The sequence below is a fragment of the Carcharhinus amblyrhynchos genome, chromosome 13 (assembly GCF_965287045.1).
Source record: "Carcharhinus amblyrhynchos chromosome 13, sCarAmb.v2.hapA, whole genome shotgun sequence".
NCBI classification, from domain to species: domain Eukaryota; kingdom Metazoa; phylum Chordata; class Chondrichthyes; order Carcharhiniformes; family Carcharhinidae; genus Carcharhinus; species Carcharhinus amblyrhynchos.
The window spans coordinates 67342451-67360748 of record NC_137336.1 but is presented as its reverse complement, the minus strand read 5'-3'; the positions used below and the strand labels follow the sequence as shown (position 1 = coordinate 67360748).

The 18298-nt window shown below is 42.7% G+C and overlaps 1 protein-coding gene across 2 annotated transcripts in view; it reads left to right on the top strand.

Annotated features, from left to right (window-relative positions):
- Positions 1 to 18298, top strand: part of LOC145351961 (F-box/WD repeat-containing protein 11) — a 193331-nt gene that overhangs the window by 110412 nt on the left and 64621 nt on the right. For both annotated transcript variants that reach the window (XM_080201796.1, XM_080201795.1), the window contains 2 exons: positions 11062 to 11248; positions 13384 to 13474. In XM_080201796.1, the coding sequence (XP_080057922.1) occupies positions 11062 to 11248; positions 13384 to 13474 (278 nt within the window). The remainder of the gene's footprint in view (positions 1 to 11061; positions 11249 to 13383; positions 13475 to 18298) is intronic.

Here is an 18298-nt window from a genome sequence, read left to right as displayed (position 1 = left end):
GCTCTTCAATTCTCAACTCTGGCAGTGATTTGGCAACATTATCAATGCAAAATTTGTCTCCGTTGTGCCACTTTGATTTTATCACTCGACCCTGTTGCTACTTCTGACTTCAGTGTTTTTTTAAGCTATTGAAGAGTATTTTGGAAATGGTGAGGCATCAGCTGCTGGACTGAAATCTTCTCATGCCCATTAAAATGTGTGTTTCTCCACTCGAGAATTGCCATGTACACATCTGGGCTGGATTTACTGTTTTTTTTTATCCATTTGGCAATTTACATTGTGTCTCAGCCTTGCTATTTGTCTGGGGATGGTGTGAATTTGATGTGTAATGTTGAATTTTGCAACCATTTATGAAGTAACTGAATTCTTCGCACATGAACCAAGGACCACTGTCACCTGTCACCATATCAGGAATGCCATAACGGCTGAAATGTGCTTTCAGGCAATCTGCAATATTACTGGCAGTCATTGACATTAGCTTGTCTTACTTTGGTAGTGTAAGACTCACTCCCTGTGAGGAGGTAATTAGTTCCAAAGACAACATTTGGAGATGTCAGCGTTTGGAGTGGGGTGGGCACAGTAAGAAGTCTCGTAACACCAGGTTGAAGTCCAACAGTTTTGTTTGGAATTTTGGACCGCTGCTCCTTCATCAGGTGAGTGGAGAAGTAGGTTCACAAACATGGCATGTATAGGCAGAGACACAATTGCAAGATAATTACAGATGAAATGTGAAGAATGGTTGGAATATGAGTCTTTCCAGCTAATCACGTCTTTGCTATCTGTGTTGTGAGACTTCTTACTGTTCCAAAGACAGGGATGAGATCTACTCCAGACTTCATCCGTAATCTGATGGAATCATGTATGGCCGATCAGCCTGATCATCATTGCAAGCAGTACACTGGCTGATGGACTCCTTAAGCTTATTCTTCATGTTTGGCCAGCAAATTGCTTCTCTTGCCTTCAGACTAAACTTAATTCCCCAATGACTTTCATGGATGTGTTTCAGCATTCTTTCTGCTTCTCTAGTTACTCTAGTTTCTTTGTGCAATATGCCACCTTGAGCAATCATTGCTTCCCTGTATTCTCAGTATGCTTTTAGAGCAACAGGTATATCTTTAATGGTTTCTGGCCATCATTTCATCACAACGTCCTGCAGCACTGGAGAATTATAGTTTGCTTGATCCAAGAAAGGTGCTTGCCTGTCAGATGCAATGTCTCTGCTGGGTTGATAACGTCCAGCACGTGCTGTGCTCTTGCTTTTTGCCGAGTGCAACTCTTGACTTCATATCGGTGATGTACATCTGCTTCTCTTTTGTATACTTCACTTCCAAATGATATCTCTGAAAATGAAATAACATCCTTGGCAAATGCTTTGGAGCCAATAAAAACAGTTTAAGAAAAATGCTTTGAAGGGGTTTACGGTCATATTCTACTGTCACTTGGTTTCTCCCAAACAGGTCTTGATGAAAATGTTGACAAGCAAAGGCAATAACTCTTACTCAAACGCTCTATAGTTTCATTCACTTTGTTTGCATGCAGAGCATTAATGCATAACTGCATGAGAATTTCTCCAAGTCCTATTCTGCTGGCAGAGTGCCTTTGTCATTGACATCATAATCCTGCAATACTGGCATTGTCGTTACTAGTTTTTTGGAGTGAAAGCTGCTACTTGTTCTGTGCCCCAATATGACTGAACTTCCCTTTTGCAATGAGCTTGCGTAGAGGTTCAGAATCAAATGACAAATTGCACAAGAACTTTAAATTAAAAGCAAGAAACCATGAATGCTGGAAATCTGTTTTCTCTAACATTTCTGGTATGTTCTTTGTGTCCTCCTTTGTGAGGACAGAACCAGAGTGTATATTTAGTTGGTCAGCCATTTCTTTGCTCCCCATTATAAATTCCCTGTTTCTGACTGGGTTAGACCTACGTTTGTCGTAACCAGTCTATTTAAAGCAACTGTAACGGTCAGTTTTTATGTTCTCTGCAGGCTTTCTCTCGTATCTATTTCCCTCTTAATCAACCTCTGTCCTCCTTTGCTGAATTCTAAACTGCTCCCAATCCTCGAATGCCAATTTGAATGCCTGCTTTCAAAGACCAAAGAAAATTACAGCACAGGAACAGGCCCTTCGGCCCTTTAAACCTGCACTGACCATGCTGCCCGACTTAACCCTAACCCTCCCCTTCCGGCGACCATATCCCTCTTCCCATCCTATTCATGTACTTGTCAAGATGCCCCTTAAAAGTCACTACCATATCCCCTTCCACTATCTCCCCCGGCAACAAGTTCCAGGCACCCACTACTCTGTGTAAAAAAAAAAAACTGCCTCGTACATCTCCTTTAATCCTTGCCCCTCGCGCCTTAAACCTATGCGCCCCCAGTAATTGACTCTTCCACCCTGGGAAAAAGCTTCTAACTATCCACTCTGTCCATGCCTCTCACAATTTTGTCATAAAATAAGTCATAAAATAGACTTCTATCAGATCTCCCCTCAACCTCTGTTGCTCCAGTGAGAACAAACCCAAGTTTCTCCAATCTCTCCTCATAGCTAATGACCTCCATATTAGGCAACATCCTGGTAAATCATTTCTGTACCTTCCCCAAAGCCTCCACATCATCCTGGTAGTATGGCAACCAGAATTGAACACTATATTCCAAGTGCAGCCTCACAAAAGTTCTATAAAGCCAATTTTTTAAACTTAATGCCCCAGCTGATGAAGGCAAGCATGTCGTATGCCGCCTTGACTACATTCTCCACCTGCACTGTCACTTTCAGTGAACTGTGTACCTGTACACCCAGATCCCTTTGCCTGTCAGTATTCTTGAGGGTTCTGCCATTTACTGTATATTTCCTGTCTGTGTTAGACCTTCCTTGGATCTAATACTGTCATAGTTGCTCTTGTAAACCATGGTTTTATTTCCACACGAGAAAAGAATGAACAGTTGTTGCAGTTCATCCTGCGCTCACTGAATGTTTGCCATTGTTTATGCACCGCCATCCTTTTAAGTAACATTCCCCAACCCATCATAGCCAACTGATGCCTCATACCGTTGTTAAGATTCAGGGCAGTAGTCTCAGGATCAACTACATTGTTCTCTATCTTGATGAAAAATTCTATTATGTTATGGTCACTCATCCCCAAGAGCCTCACGTATCTAGATTACCAATTATTCCTTTCTCATTACGCAATGCCCAGTCTTGGGTGGCTTGTTCTCTTGTAGGTTCCTCAACATATTGACCCAGAAAACCATCCCATATACACTCCAGGATAATTCCTCTATGATAGAAGGCGTTTGACAAGGTACCTCACAAGAGGTTATTGCAGAAGGTAAGGGGGCATGGAGTTGGGGGTAGGGTGTTAGCATGGATAGAGGATTGGTTGTCCAATAGGAGGCAGAGAGTGGGGGTTAATGGGTGCTATTCGGATTGGCGGTTGGTGACTAGTGGAGTGCCCCAGGGGTCGGTGCTGGGGCCTCAGCTATTTACCATTTATATAGATGATCTGGAGGAGGGAACCGAGTGTATGGTGTCGAAATTTGCTGATGACACCAAGATTGGGGGAACGGCAAATTGTGCGGAGGGTGTGGAGAGTCTGCAGAAGGATCTAGATAGGCTGGGCGAATGGGCCAGGAACTGGCAAATGGAATTTAATGTTGGCAAGTGCGAGGTGGTCCACTTTGGTAGGAATAATGGTAGGAAGGACTATTTCTTACGTGGCGAAAAACTGCGGCAGGCGACGGTGCAGAGGGACCTTGGGGTCCTTGTGCATGAGTCGCAAAAACCCAGCCTGCAGGTGCAGCAGATGGTCAGGAAGGCTAATGGGATGCTGGCCTTCATAGCGAGGGGGATTGAATATAAAAGTAGGGAGGTCTTGCTGCGGCTGTATAGGGTACTGGTGAGGCCGCAGCTGGAGTACTGTGTGCAGTTTTGGTCGCCGTACTTACGCAAGGATATTTTGGCCTTGGAGGGAGTGCAGAGGAGGTTTACTAGGCTGATACCGGAGTTGAGGGGGTTGAGCTATGAGGAGAGGCTGAATAAACTAGGCTTGTACTCGTTAGAGTTTAGAAGAATGAGGGGAGATCTCATTGAGACATATAAGATGATGAATGGGATGGATAGGATAGAGGTGGAGAGACTCTTCCCGCTCAGAAAGGACAGTAGGACTAGGGGGCACAGCCTCAAGATAAAGGGGAGGCGGTTTAGAACGGAGTTGAGGAGGAACTTCTTCACTCAAAGGGTGGTGAATCTCTGGAATTCTGTGCGCGTTGAGGTGGTGGAGGCTGCCTCTTAAATATTTTTAAGACGCGGGTTGATGGGTTTTTGATAAGGGAGGGGATTAAGGGTTATGGGGAGAGGGCAGGAATGTGGAACTGAGCCATGACAGATCAGCCATGATCTTATTGAATGGCGGGGCAGGCTCGAAGGGCTGGATGGCCTACTCCTGCTACTATTTCTTATGTTCTTATATTAACTATTTTGATTTGCCCAATCTATGCAGATTAAAATCACCCATAATGATAGATGTTCCTTTATTGCATGCATCTTTATTTTCTAGTTTAATGCCATCCCCAATATCACCACCACAGTTTTGAGGGCTGTATACAACCTCCACCAGCATTTTTTTGCCCCTTGGTGTTTCTCAGCTCAACCCGTACAAATTCCACGATGTTGGAGCTAATATCCTTCCTTACAATTGCTGTATTATCCTCTTTAACCAGCAATGCAACCTCACCATGTTTTCTATACTGTCCAACCTAAATATTGGATACCCTTGGATGTTCAGTTCCCATCCTTGGTCACCATGCAGCCATGTCTTCATAATCCTGACTATGTCGTAACAGTTTACATCTATTTGTGCGAATATTTCATCCACTTGATTGCAAAAGCTCTGCATATTAATGCATAAAGCATTAGGACTTGTCTTTTCAACGACATCCGTTCCCATTATTTTTCACTTTGGTCCTGTTTACTTCTGGCCCTTGATTCATTTGCCTATCACTTTACTTATTCCCCTTTCTGCCTTTTGCTGTTATCCTTGCTTGCCTCTCCTCTGACTTCTTGCTTAGGTTCCCAACACCTGCATTTTAGTTTAATCCTTCCCAACCACTTGAGCAAATACTACTCCTAGGACATCAGTCATAGTCGTGCCCAGGTGCAGCCCATTTGTACTGGTCCCTATGCCCCAGAAATCTGAAACCCTCCCCCTTGCGCCACCTCTTAAGCACGCATTCATCTGATGTATCCTGCTGCTTCTGCTCTGACTAGCATGTGGCGCAGGTAGTAATCCTGATGTCACTTTGAGGTCCTACTTTTCAACTTGCTTTCGTAACTCCTTATGTTTTGCTTTTAGGACTGCATCCTTTTTTAACCTATATTGTTTGTACCAATGTATACCAAGACAACAGGCTGTTCACCCTCCCCCTTCAGAATGTCCAGTAATTGCTCTGAGACAGCCTTGACTCTAGTGCCAGGGAGGCAAAATACCATCCTGAAGTCTCATTTGTGGTCAAAGAAACACACTTACAAACTGAATCCCCCACAACTATTGAATATAGAAGTAAATTGGATGTTACTAATTAAGAGCAAATGTTTCCTCTTCTAATCTGATGACAGAGGGAAGGTCACTGAAGCAACTGGCGACGGTTGGGCCTATGCTACATTTCTAAGGAACTCTTGCTGTGCTCTCAGTCCTGGGACTGAGATAAGTGACCTCCAACAAACGTACGCGTTTTCCTTTGTGATCGGCATGGCTCCAGCAATGGAGAGTTCTCCCCACTCCATATTCGTTTCAATTTTACTTGCTGTTTGGTGCCACATTTGATCAAATGTTGTCCTGATATCAAAAGCAGTTAATCACATTGGCTCTTGCACCAGCGATAGTTAGGATTCAAATTGCAAACTCTAGCTGACAGCCAAGGCCTTTGAACTCAGCCAGTTCAGTCAGCAGAGGTCCTACTGAACCATTCCAGTGCTGGGCGCTTGATGCCCCTGGCGCAGGTGCTGGGTGCACAGGAATAATTTCGGTTGAAATAAGTGTACTTTAAACAATTGAAGTGTTTTCATTCAGTGAAAATTTTCTTAGAATGCATTACTGCCAATAGATGGTGACAACATTGCAATTGAAGTTAATTAGATCAAAAAGAGTGTAAAATGTTTAGCCCTTGTAGACTGTTGAACTCTTGCTGTATGCTGACAATCTTGACTGAGATCTTGCGCAGCTTTAAAGGAAATACAAGGCACACTAATAACGCTGGCAATTTGCTGGTGCTGACGTAACAACAGAAGAGAAAGGACTCACGTTTATATTGCAGCGTTCACAGCCTTTCCAAAGTGCTTCACAGCCAAAAAATTACTTTTGAAATGTAGACTCTGTTCTTGAGAGAAAATATGGCATCATATCGCATAATATCACATCATAGTCCCATAAACAGCATGAGATAATGACGCGATCATCTGTTTTTCTTCATTCAGTAATATTATGGTCCTTGTCCAGGATAGCAGGACAATTCTCATCCGTCAAGCGCTATGGAATGTTTTATGAATATCTGAGGGCAGACATGGTCTTAGTTTAAAACTCACCCACAAGACAGCACTTCCAGCACCCCCTGAGTACTGAACAGAATGTCTATCTTGATTACATTCTTAAATTTCTGGGGTGGGTTTGTACTCATGACCTTCTGAACCCATGGCAAGAGTGCTCCCAATGAACCATGGCTGACACCTCAGGCATTCTTAGTGCATCTGGACATTCAGGGACATTCTGGTACTGTTAACCCTGTGGGACTGTATTAAACTTAAAATTTTCAACTTGTTCCATCAGCACATCATTGGACCTGTTGTATTGCAAACGATAAAGTGCTGTTGCTGAAGTTTATTACTGGGTGACGATTCTATTGCCTAGCGTTAGAAACAGGCTTATGCTGATGTTTGTGCTCATGAACGTGTCATAACCCCTTGGCTATACCTTTTATGCTCATTGTTTCAAATACTCCTTGTGATAGCAAGTTTCATTAATTCCCTAACTTCTCCCTTCCCCGCCCCACCCTCTCGGTCACTAAAGATATTTCTCAGTGACTGTCTCACATTTATTTTTTAATTAATCAGTGCAAGATAGGCATCAGTTTGGCCAGTATTTATTGTAAAAAGTCTGACAACACCAGGTTTAAGTCCAACCAATTTATTTGATAGTAAACTCACAAGCTTTCAGGGTTTGTCCCTTCGTCAGGTGAATGGAGAGTTCTGAGGCCCGAACACTCCATTCACCTGACGAAGGGACAAACCCCAAAAGCTTGTGAGTTTACTATCAAATAAATCGGTTGGACTTAAACCTGGTGTTGTCAGACTTTTTACTGTGTTTACCCCAGTCCAACGCCGGCATATCCACATCAGTATTTATTGCCCATCCCTGGTTGCCTTTGGAAGGCAGTTGAAAGTCAACCACATCGTTGTGGCCCTGGAGACACATCTAGGCCAGACTAGGTAAGGACTCAGATTTCCTTCCCTAATGGACATTATTGAACCACTGGGTTTTTCTGACTATCGACAATGGTTTCATGGTCATCAGTAGATTCTTAATTCCAGATATTTTATGCCTCTAGTTCTGGTTTCCCGCACAAGTGGAAACATCTTAACATCTGCCCTACCAAATTTTTTCATAATCTTAAAAGCCTTGTAATCATGTCACTCCTCAGTCATCTCTTTTCAAGATTTCAAGCCTATTAAATCTTTCCTGATAGGTATATCCTCTCAGCTCTTTTTTGTTTTTGCAGCTTTTCCATTATGTCCTTTTCATAATGAGTAGCATTAAAGTGATTGAGCCATGGTATCTAACGTAACAGCTTTGCTTTTCAATTCTGTTCCTCTAGAAATGCACCTTGGTGTTTGGTTTGATTTTTTTTTTAAATGGCCTTATTAGCCTTGGATACTTTGTGATTTGTGAACCTGCCTCCCAGATCCCTCCGTGCCTTGGGCAATTAATTTTGTAAGGGTGTGCATCCTGTCAAAACATACCTCATGCCTCAGTGACATTTGGAGCACTAAGTATGGTTCTGTTGTATGAGAAGTCTGCACCTGCCTGCTTGCAGGTCCAGTCACCCTCAAATCAGAGGGGGAGGACTACTATAGTGTTTTTAATGCAGCATTGAAATTTTGTGACTTGTTTCACAAGGCTGTAAGGATGGTGTTAGGAAATAGGGTTAGGTCAGTAACAAAGCTCTAAACATAGTACTTCTCCTCGTTTGGAGTGGATGTGTCTAAAATATTGTCCAGTTTGGGTGGGGTGAGTTGTTGATGTTTGTAGGCAGCTCTGTCTGAACGTGATGGCTGTACCAGTTCACCTTGCATGTCTGTGCCATACGTAACGCTGCATTCTTTCATAGAATGCTCATGCAACGTGCTGAATCAGCATCACAAAATCACCAGGAGTACAGAGCAGCTAAGTTTTCTTTTTAAGTGGGTGGGTGGGGCGGTTCACCCATTATTGCCTCTAAACTGTGTATCTTGTATGGTCTCTGCCAGGTTTCAGTCAAACCAGTTAATGTTGTACACAAGGGAAATATGCATTTGAATTTGTTCTCAATTTAAAGGGGCATCTGATGCAAATAAGAATGAATAGTTACTCTGCAAACTGTTGGGATTGAGGGCAGATAAGTCCCATGGACCTGACGGCTTACATCCTAGGATATCAAAAGAAGCGGTGGCGGAGATAGTGGATCCTTTGGTTATAATATTCCAAAATTCCCTAGATATAGGAGAGGTTCCAGTGGATTGGCAAAATGCTAATGTCATGTCCTATTCAAAAAAGGAGGGAGACAAAATGTGGGAAGTTGGTTTAACATCTGTTGTTGGGAAAATATTAGAATCAGTTATCAAGGAAGCAATACTAGGATGTTTGGAAAGTCAAAGCACTATCTATCAGTTAGCATGGTTTTATGAAAGGCAAATTATGTTTGGCTAACTTGCTCGAATTTTTTTAAGGATGTAACATGCAAAGTGGATGAAGGGGATCCTGTAGTATATCTGGATTTCTGGAAGGCATTTGATAAGGTGCTGTGCAAAAGGTTAATTCACAAGGTTAAATCACATGGAATTAGGATAATTTATCAGCTTGGATAGGTGACTGGCTGATGGACAGAAGACAGTCAGGGTAAATGGATTTTTTTCTGGATGGCAAGAAGTAACTAGTGGGGTGCCACAGGGTTTGGTCCTTGACGCCCCAGCTATTTACAATCTATTTTAATGACTTGGATACAGGGATAGAAGGTTCTTTAGCCAACTTTGCAGATGACACAAAAATAGGTAGGACAGTAAGTTACAATGTGGAAATAAACTTACAGTTGGATGTAGATAGGTTAGGAGAGTGGTCCAAATTGTGGCAGCTGGAGTTTAATGTGGATAAGTGTGAGGTCATGCATTTTGGTCACAAAAATGGGAAGGCGACTTATAATCTAAATGGGGAGAGACTTAGGGGTGCTCTGGTGCAGAGGGATCTGGGTATCCTCGTTGATGAGTCACAGAAAACTAGCATGCTGATACAGCAGGTAACAAAGAAAGCGAATGAACTGTTGGCATTTATAGCAAAGGACTAGAATTTAAAGGTAAGAAAGTATTGTTGCAGCTATGCAAGACATTGGTAAGGCTGCACCTGTACACGGTTTTAGTCCCAGTATTTGAGGAAAGATGTAGTGGCTTAGAGGCACTTCAGAAGAGGTTCACTAAACTGGTTCCAGAGATGAGGGGTTTGTCATATGAAGAGAGATTGATCAGTTAAGGCCTCTGCTCTCTGGAATTTAGAAGAATGAAGGGAGATCAAATTGAGGTATTCAAGGTAATAAATGGTATTGATAACGTAGACATGGAGCAAATGCTCCCTTTGGTGGGGCATTCTCAGACTTGAGGGCATAGCATTAGGATAAGGGGTAGCAAATTTAAAACAGAGTTGAGCAGAAACTACTTCTCCCAAAGGGTTGTGAATCTGTGGAATTCATTATCCTAAGGTGGATGCTAGGACAGAGTAAATTTGAGGAGGAGTTAGACAGATTTTTAATTGGTAATGGGTTGAAAGGTTATGGAGAGAAGGCAGGAAAATGGAGATGAGCATATCAGCCATGATCAAATGGCAGAGCAGACTCGATGGGCCGAATGGCTTAATTCTGCTCCTATATCTTACGAACCTATGAAATGAAAACAGCAAATCCAGTAACAGCTGGAAAAGGCAGAAAGAGAGATTGATGTTTTAGATTTGGAAAATGAAGGATTGCAAAATACTTCAATAGGGTTGTGGGGTAAAAAATGAAAAGGGGAATGTGTAGAAGAACTTGAGTAAGAAGAGATTAAATGGCCTGTCAACTACTTAGTGGCAAAATAATTGGAGTTGGTTTGGTTCGGAGCTTATGTTGTGGATCACAACTTACTTTATTTCATGGTGTGCTGAAGCTTTAGTGGCTGGATGCAAAGTCTTTTGTACAAGTCTTCATTCAAATTGAAAATGATACCTGCCTCCCTAACATGAGGTTGTTCCTTGCTGTTGAAATATGTTCAGTATATTTGGTTGAAGCTTGAAACAAGATCTCTCCCCTTTCTTGGGGGTCGTTTGGCAAAAACTCTTGCTCAAATGACTGCTTTCTGACCTGGACAGGGAGAAGCAGTAGGCGATGGTGGGAAGAGAATGAAATCGCAGATGAGCCTGATCCTAAGACCTAGATGTTCCAGTGGGACCCACTGGGTAACAAGCTTGTCCATCTGTCTGGCTGTCCTTTTACCCTCCCACGAGGAATGCTGAGATGAATGATTATTATTGCTGAATTGAGATCAGCAAAACTAGTGCAGTTCAAGAATTGACGCTGGACACTTCTCAGTGAGAGGTTGGGGGTTATGCCCCCTGCCATGTTTACCCACAAAACCATTAGGGTGGGCGTGGTGACAGTATGGCGATTGATTGAAAAGAATTCACCGCTTGTGTTACATAATGGGTTGCCAGGTACTGCCCTGTGACTAGAAGTGTTAAGTAGTGGAAAGCCCTATTAATGGATGTGCTTTTCTCAAATATTCTTGTGTTCACAGCCCAAGGATTGGACCATATAGCGGAGAACATTCTGTCGTACCTGGATGCCAAGTCACTATGTGCTGCTGAGGTGGTGTGTAAAGAATGGCAGCGGGTGATTGGCGAGGGCATGCTGTGGAAAAAGCTGATTGAGCGGATGGTACGCACAGACCCGCTGTGGAGGGGGCTTGCAGAGAGGAGGGGATGGTGAGTTACATAGATCACATGATGAATCAATTGAAATAGAGCAATCTCAGTTTCCATAAGGAATACCTACTTTTTCTGAAAAAAGAGACTTCTGGATATGAATTTAGAGAATCTCAGGGCACAGTGACTTCTGTAAATTCTGGAATTCCTTCCCTAAATCTCTATCTCCTCCTCCCTGAAGATTCTTCTTTAAGTTTATGACTTTGACTTCAGAAGAGGTTCACTAAACTGGTTCCAGAGATGAGGGGTTTGTCGTATGAAGAGAGATTGATCAGTTAAGGCCTCTGCACTCTGGAATTTAGAAGAATGAAGGGAGATCAAATTGAGGTATTCAAGATAATAGTATTGGTAACGTAGACATTTGATTACCCGCTCCTATTATCTCATTCTTTGGCTCATTGTCCTGTTTTTTAATGGTTATTTCTCTGTGAAAGTTTGGATTTTTTAACTGTAAAAAGGCTACATTGCATCTGAACCCTTCTGCTTTGAAGCATGTCAGGTGAAAATGGGTGGTGTAAGGGTATCTATATATTGTGTCCTATCTTTGAGAGCCAGGTTTGAAACTGGGGCACCAGTGACTCTTCAGTCTCCTCCAGAGCTCTCCCCTACCCTCTTCAGCCTCAAGTTAACCCATGGGTGCTGAAATCAGTCGCTATCAACATCCCAGCTGAGAATAACTAATCTAACAGATACTTTTGGAAACTAGGTCATGTTTGTGGATTTGAACCAGTGAATTGGTTTGTACCTTGTTTGCTCAGAAGTTGCCTTGTTCCCATTGTGAAGACAGCCGTGTTTAAAAGGTGGATGTGGAGATGCCAGGGTTGGAGTGGGATAGGTACAATAAGAAGTCTCTCAATACTAGGTTAAAGTCCAACAGGCTTATTTGGTAGCATGAGCTTTCGTTGTGCTGCCCTATTTTGCCAAACATCGCTCACCTGATGAAGGGACAATGCTCCGAAAGCTCGTGCTACCAAATAAACCTGTTGGACTTTAAACTGGTGTTGTGAGACTTCTTAGTTTGTTTAAAAGGGCACTTGTCCTTCCCAAAAGAATAAATAACCTGTTTTTCCTGTATAGGAATGCAGCAGAAATGTAAAAACATTGTGGGTAAGTATAGCTGAGATGGTTGGTGATTGGGAGGGAAACAAAACATACAAAACAAAAACTAATGTTACAATGTTTATGCCTACCTCCCCATTAATAATGTCATGGAGTGGCATAGTGACAAAGATGGGGATGGCATGGTGGCACAGTGGTTAGCATTGCTGCCTCAGCGCCAGAGAGCCGGGTTCGATTCCTGGCTCAGGTCACCGTCTGTCACCTGCATGTTCTCCTTGTGTCTGTGAGAGTTTCCTCCCACAATCCAAAAATGTGCGGGCTAGGTTGTTTGGCCATGCTAAATTAACTCTAGTTTCTGGGAGATTAACAGGGTAAATATATGGGGTTACGGGAATAGGGGGGGATTGTTCTCAGTACAGGCTCGATGGACTGAATGGCAGCCTTCTATACCACGGCGATTCTGAGTTTTGCAGAGGTGAAAAGTTTGAATAAGCGATTTTGTATTTTTAATAAATGCTTCATCTGCTGTCTGCCTTTTATGTTTTTATGCAATGTCATTGATAAAATTGTAAGCATGGCCCAATCACAACAAAATTTAAAATGCTATAATCATTAATGAAAATATTTCCCGTAGATTTTCCCTGCATGTGTGAGGATTTTGCCTAACTCCTTCAGCTGTTATTTTACTTCCACATACCAAGGGAAAATGTATTGACCAGATAAAGTAACCAAGAGCTGTGATGCAGTGAGGTGACACCAAATTATATCACTAGTGCTGCCAAGCAATTTAAAATATTGAAGGTATTGCTAGTTCTCTGGTGATATTTGCATGTAATTTCTGAGGATTTGGGATCTGGTAAAGCTGAGAATAGGACGTGTGGGGAAGGCACAAAGACCCTTGTGCCTTTCAAAAACTTGTGAGCTACACTGCAGTGTGATCAGTATAACTATCAAATTCTAATTCCTCCTTTCACTATTAGCTGGGCAAACGATCTTTAACACACAAATGTCGATGTTAACACTGACCTTTAATGTGTTTTTACTGCTATTTACGCATCTATGTCCTTCCTTCCTAGGGAACAGTACCTGTTTAAAAATAGGCCTGCTGATGGTCCGCCAAATTCATTTTATAGAGGATTATACCCAAAGATTATCCAGGATATAGAGGTACGTACAGTTAACCTGAACTGAATTTTAGCAAGGCCTTTGATAAGGTCCCTCATGGGACGTTAGTTAGGAAGGTTCAGTCGCTAGGTACACATGGGGAGGTAGTAAATTGGATTAGACACTGGCTTAATGGAAGAAGCCAGAGAGTGGTTGTGGAGGATTGCTTCTCTGAGTGGAGGCCTGTGACTAGTGGCGTGCCGCAGGGATCGGTGTTGGATCCATTGTTGTTTGTCATCTAGATGGTAAATTGGATCAGCAAATTTGCTGATGATACAAAGATTGGAGGTGTAGTGGACAGTGAGGAAGGTTTTCAAAGCTTGCAGAGGGATTTGGACCAACTAGAAAAATGGGCTGAAAAATGGCAAATGGAATTTAATGCAGACAAGTGTGAGGTATTGCACTTCGGAAGGACAAGTCAAAGGAGAATGTACAGGGTAAATGGTAGGACTCTGAAGAGTGCAGTTGAACAGAGGGATCTGGGAATACAGGTACAGAATTCCCTAAAAGTAGTGTCACAGGTGGGTAGGGTCGTAAAGAGTGCTTTTGGTACATTGGCCTTTATAAATTGGAGTATCGAGTATAAAAGTTGGAGTGTCATGGTAAGGTTATATAAGGCATTGGTGAGGCCGAATTTAGAGTGTTGTGTACAGTTTTGGTCACCTAGTTACAGGAAGAATGTAAATAAGGTTGAAAGAGTGCAGAGAAGGTTCACGAGGATGTTGCCGGGACTTGAGAGGCTGAGTTACAGAGAGAGATTGAATAGGTTAGCACTTTATTCCCTGGAGTGTAGAAGAATGAGGGAGATTTGATAGAGGTGTATTAAGATTTTGATGGGTATAGATAAAGTGAATGCAAGCAGGCTTTTTCCACCGAGGCTAGTGGAGAAAAAAACCAGAGGGCATGGGTTAAGGGTGAAAGGAGAAAAGTTTAAAGGGAATATTAGGGGGGGCTTCACGCAGAGAGTGGTGGGAGTGTGGAATGAACTGCCGGATAAAGTGGTAAATGCGGGGTTACTTTTAACATTTAAGAAAAACTTGGACAGGTACGTGGATGAGAGGGGTGTGGAGGGATATGGTCCAAGTGCAGGTCAGTGGGACTAGGCAAAAAATGGTTCGGCACAGACAAGAAGGGCCAAGAAGCCTGTTTCTGAGTTGTAAATTTTCTATGGTTTCTAACTCAGGGTCACATGAAGCCAGTTTGTGATATCCTGGTTTTCCAGATTGAGTTTAAGGTAGATAGCTGAATTTTGAAGTGCTTTTTAATCCCAGTTTATGTGGTTAGTTACTAATGCAGCCTTAACTGTCTTTATTCTGTCACCATTCCCAACACTCTTGTGTATGTTGTGTAACATTGAAAATTTATTGCTACTGTAGGATACGGTTTCTGGGGAACTGGCATTCCAAGTTTAGCTACAAAGTATTAAGACAATTGATCATCCATCTGTTCTAGTGTTTTAGTTTCATTAAACATGGAAGCAAAAAATTTTTGTCACTAGAGACCATTCAGCCCATTGTGTCCCTGGCAGCCAAGACAGAACTGTCCATTTTAATTTCATTTTCCAGTTTGCTCCATAGCCCTGTAGGCTATGGCAGTGCAGTTTTGCTTTTCAAGAAGTGTCTTCCTTTTGAGCAGTTGACCCTGTTTGGCTGAGAGCGTTTCTTGTATTAAGCCTTCTGATTGGTTAAAGCATTAAGTCACCAACACCTTCTGCCATGTGCTAAAATACTCATTTTGCCTAGCAGAATATTTTTCATTAAGATGTGGCACCTTTTTATGTATTTTTCTTCTACAAAAAAAACCTGCTGAAAATATCTCTGGGGGTGAAAGCAGAAATCTTTTTACAATGTAATGTAATCTTTGCAAAGCAATTACAAATCAGTTCTCAACAAAGTTCCCAAAGGTTTCATTTTTGGCTGAATTTTTGTGGCCTTGGCACTCTTCCTAAAGTGGGACACCCAGAACTAAATATATTATCCTAAACAGACAGTAATTTCCTAATAAATAAAAGCAAATTACTGCAAATGCTGGAATCTGAAACCAAAAGAGAAAATGCTGGAAAATCTCAGCAGGTCTGGCAGCTTCTGTAAAGAGAGAAGAGCTGATGTTTCAAGTCTATAGGACCCTTTGTCAAAGTGGATTTTAACTCATAACTCAGTCTCAACATTAGGGATCGACCTTGCTGACCACCTGCTGTGCAGTTTTTTCAGTGTCCTCATGACCAGAACTGAGTATGATATCCAGCGTTTATGCACTGTCAGCACTAGGCTTTACACTGAAGCTGTACTGATTGGGCAGCATAGCACATCATTACTCTTCACTGTTCTGCGCTTATCGAACATCACTAGAGTACAGTCCATGATCATTCTCACATCCCTCTTGTTTCTTCTGAGCTGCTTCAACAACATTTGTTGTTGAAATTTTTCCTTCTCCTCTTTCCTCTGCCCTTGCCACTTATCCAGTTTTTATTTCCATCTATTTTAGCTTACACAGCTCGAGCTCACTTGCTAATTTTCTCTGAATTGCTACTGCAACTCCACAAATCCTCCATTTTGCTGTCACTACACAAGGGGTTAGAACAATCTGCAAATATAACTTTTTTGCGTTGAGTTTCTGAATCAACCCATTTCCGAGCTCTGAGACTCTCCACATCATTCCTCTCCCCGCAGCACTGATATCAGACTCTTTCCACTCAGTCTATTGCCCCAGCACTGATATCTGACACTTTCTACTCAGTCCCTCTCCCCAGAACTGACATCCGACACTCCATTCAGTCCCTCTCCCTAGCATTGATATAGAATGATAGAGATTTACAGCATGGAAACAGGCCCTTCGGCTCAACTTGTCCATGCTGCCTTTTTTTTAAAAAACACTAAGTTAATCTCAATTGCCCGCATTTAACCCCCATATCCCTCTATACCCATCTTACCCATGTAACAGTCTAAACGCTTTTTAAAAATAAAATTGTACCCGCCTCTACTACTACCTCTGGCAGCTTGTTCCAGACACTCAACACCTTCTGTGTGAAAAAATTGCCCCTCTGGACACTTTTGTATCTCACCCCTCTCATCTTAAACCTATGCCCTCTAGTTTTACACTTCCCTATGTTGGGAAAAGATATTGACTGTCTAGCTGATCTGTGCCTCCCCATTATTTTATAGACCTCTGTAAGATCACCCCTCAGCCTTCTATGCTCCAGAGAAAAAAGTCCTAGTCTATTCAGCTTCTCCTTATAACTCAAACCATCAAGTCCCAGTAGCATCCTAATAAATCTTTCTGCACTCTTTCTAGTTGAATAATATCCTTTCTATAATCGGGTGACCAGAAGTGTACATAGTATTCCAAATGTGGCCTTAGTAATGTTTTATACAACTTCAACAAGACACCTCAACTCCTGTATTCGGTGTTCTGACAGATGAAACCGAACACGCTGAATGCCGCCTTCACCACTCTTTCACCTGTGACTCCAGTTTCAAGGAGCTATGAACTTGTACCCCTACAACTCTTTGTTCAGTTACTCTCCCCAGCGCCCTACCATTAACTGAATAAGTCCTGCCCTGGTTCAGTCTATCAAAATGCATCACCTGGCATTTATCTAAATTAAACTCCTTATGCCATTGATCAGCTCACTGGCCCAATTGACCAAGATCCTGTTGCAATCAGAGAACTTTCTTCACTGTCCACTATGCCACCAATCTTGCTGTCATCTGCAAACTTACTAACCATGCCTCCTATATTCTCATCCAAATCATTAATAAAACGACAAATAACAGTGGACCCAGCACTGATCCCTGAGGCATACCACTGGTCTCTCCCTTCCTCCCTCCCTCCTCCCCCCCAAAAACACCGATATCTGACACTCCACTCAGTCCCGCTCCCCTGGCACTGATATAGAACATAGAACACTACAGCACAAACAGGCCTTTTGGCCCGCAAGTTGTGTCGATCATATCCATACCTACCAGGCCATAGAATTATCCGTAACTCCCAATCCCATTAAATTCCATGTACTCATCCAGAAGTCTTTTAAAAGACCTCAGCGAGTTTGCCTCTACCACCACCGACGGCAGCCAATTCCACTCACTCACCACCCTCTGAGTGAAAAACTTACCCCTGACATCTCCCCTGTACTTGCTCCCAGCACCTTAAACCTGTGTCCTCTTGTAGCAACCATTTCAGCCCTGGCAAATAGCCTCTGAGAATCCACCCTATCTATTCCTCTCAACATTTTATAAACCTCTACCAGGTCGCCTCTCAACCTCCTTCTCTCCAGGGAGAAGAGACCTAGCTCCCTCAACCTATCTTCATAAGGCATGCCTCCCAATCCAGGCAACATCCTTGTAAATCTCCTCTGTACCCTCTCAATAGCTTCCACATCCTTCCTGTAGTGAGGCGAGCAGAACTGCACACAGTACTCCAAGTGGGGTCTGACAAGGGTCTTATAAAGTTGCAGCATTATCTTCTGACTCCTAAACTCAATCCCTCGATTAACGAAGGCCGGTACACCATACGCCTTCTTGACCACATCCTCCACCTACGAGGCCGATTTAAGAGTTCTATGGACCTGGACCCCAAGCTCCTTCTGCTCCTCAACACTGCTAAGACTCCTACCCTTGATATTGTACTCCTTCATCCCATTGTTCCTGCCAAAATGGACCACTACACATTTATCCGTGTTGAAGTCCATCTGCCACTTCTCCGCCCAGTCTTGCATCCTATCTATGTCATGCTGCAACTTCTGACATCCCTCCAGACTATCCACAATGCCACCAACCTTCGTATCGTCTGCAAACTTACTAACCCATCCCTCCACTTCCTCATCCAGGT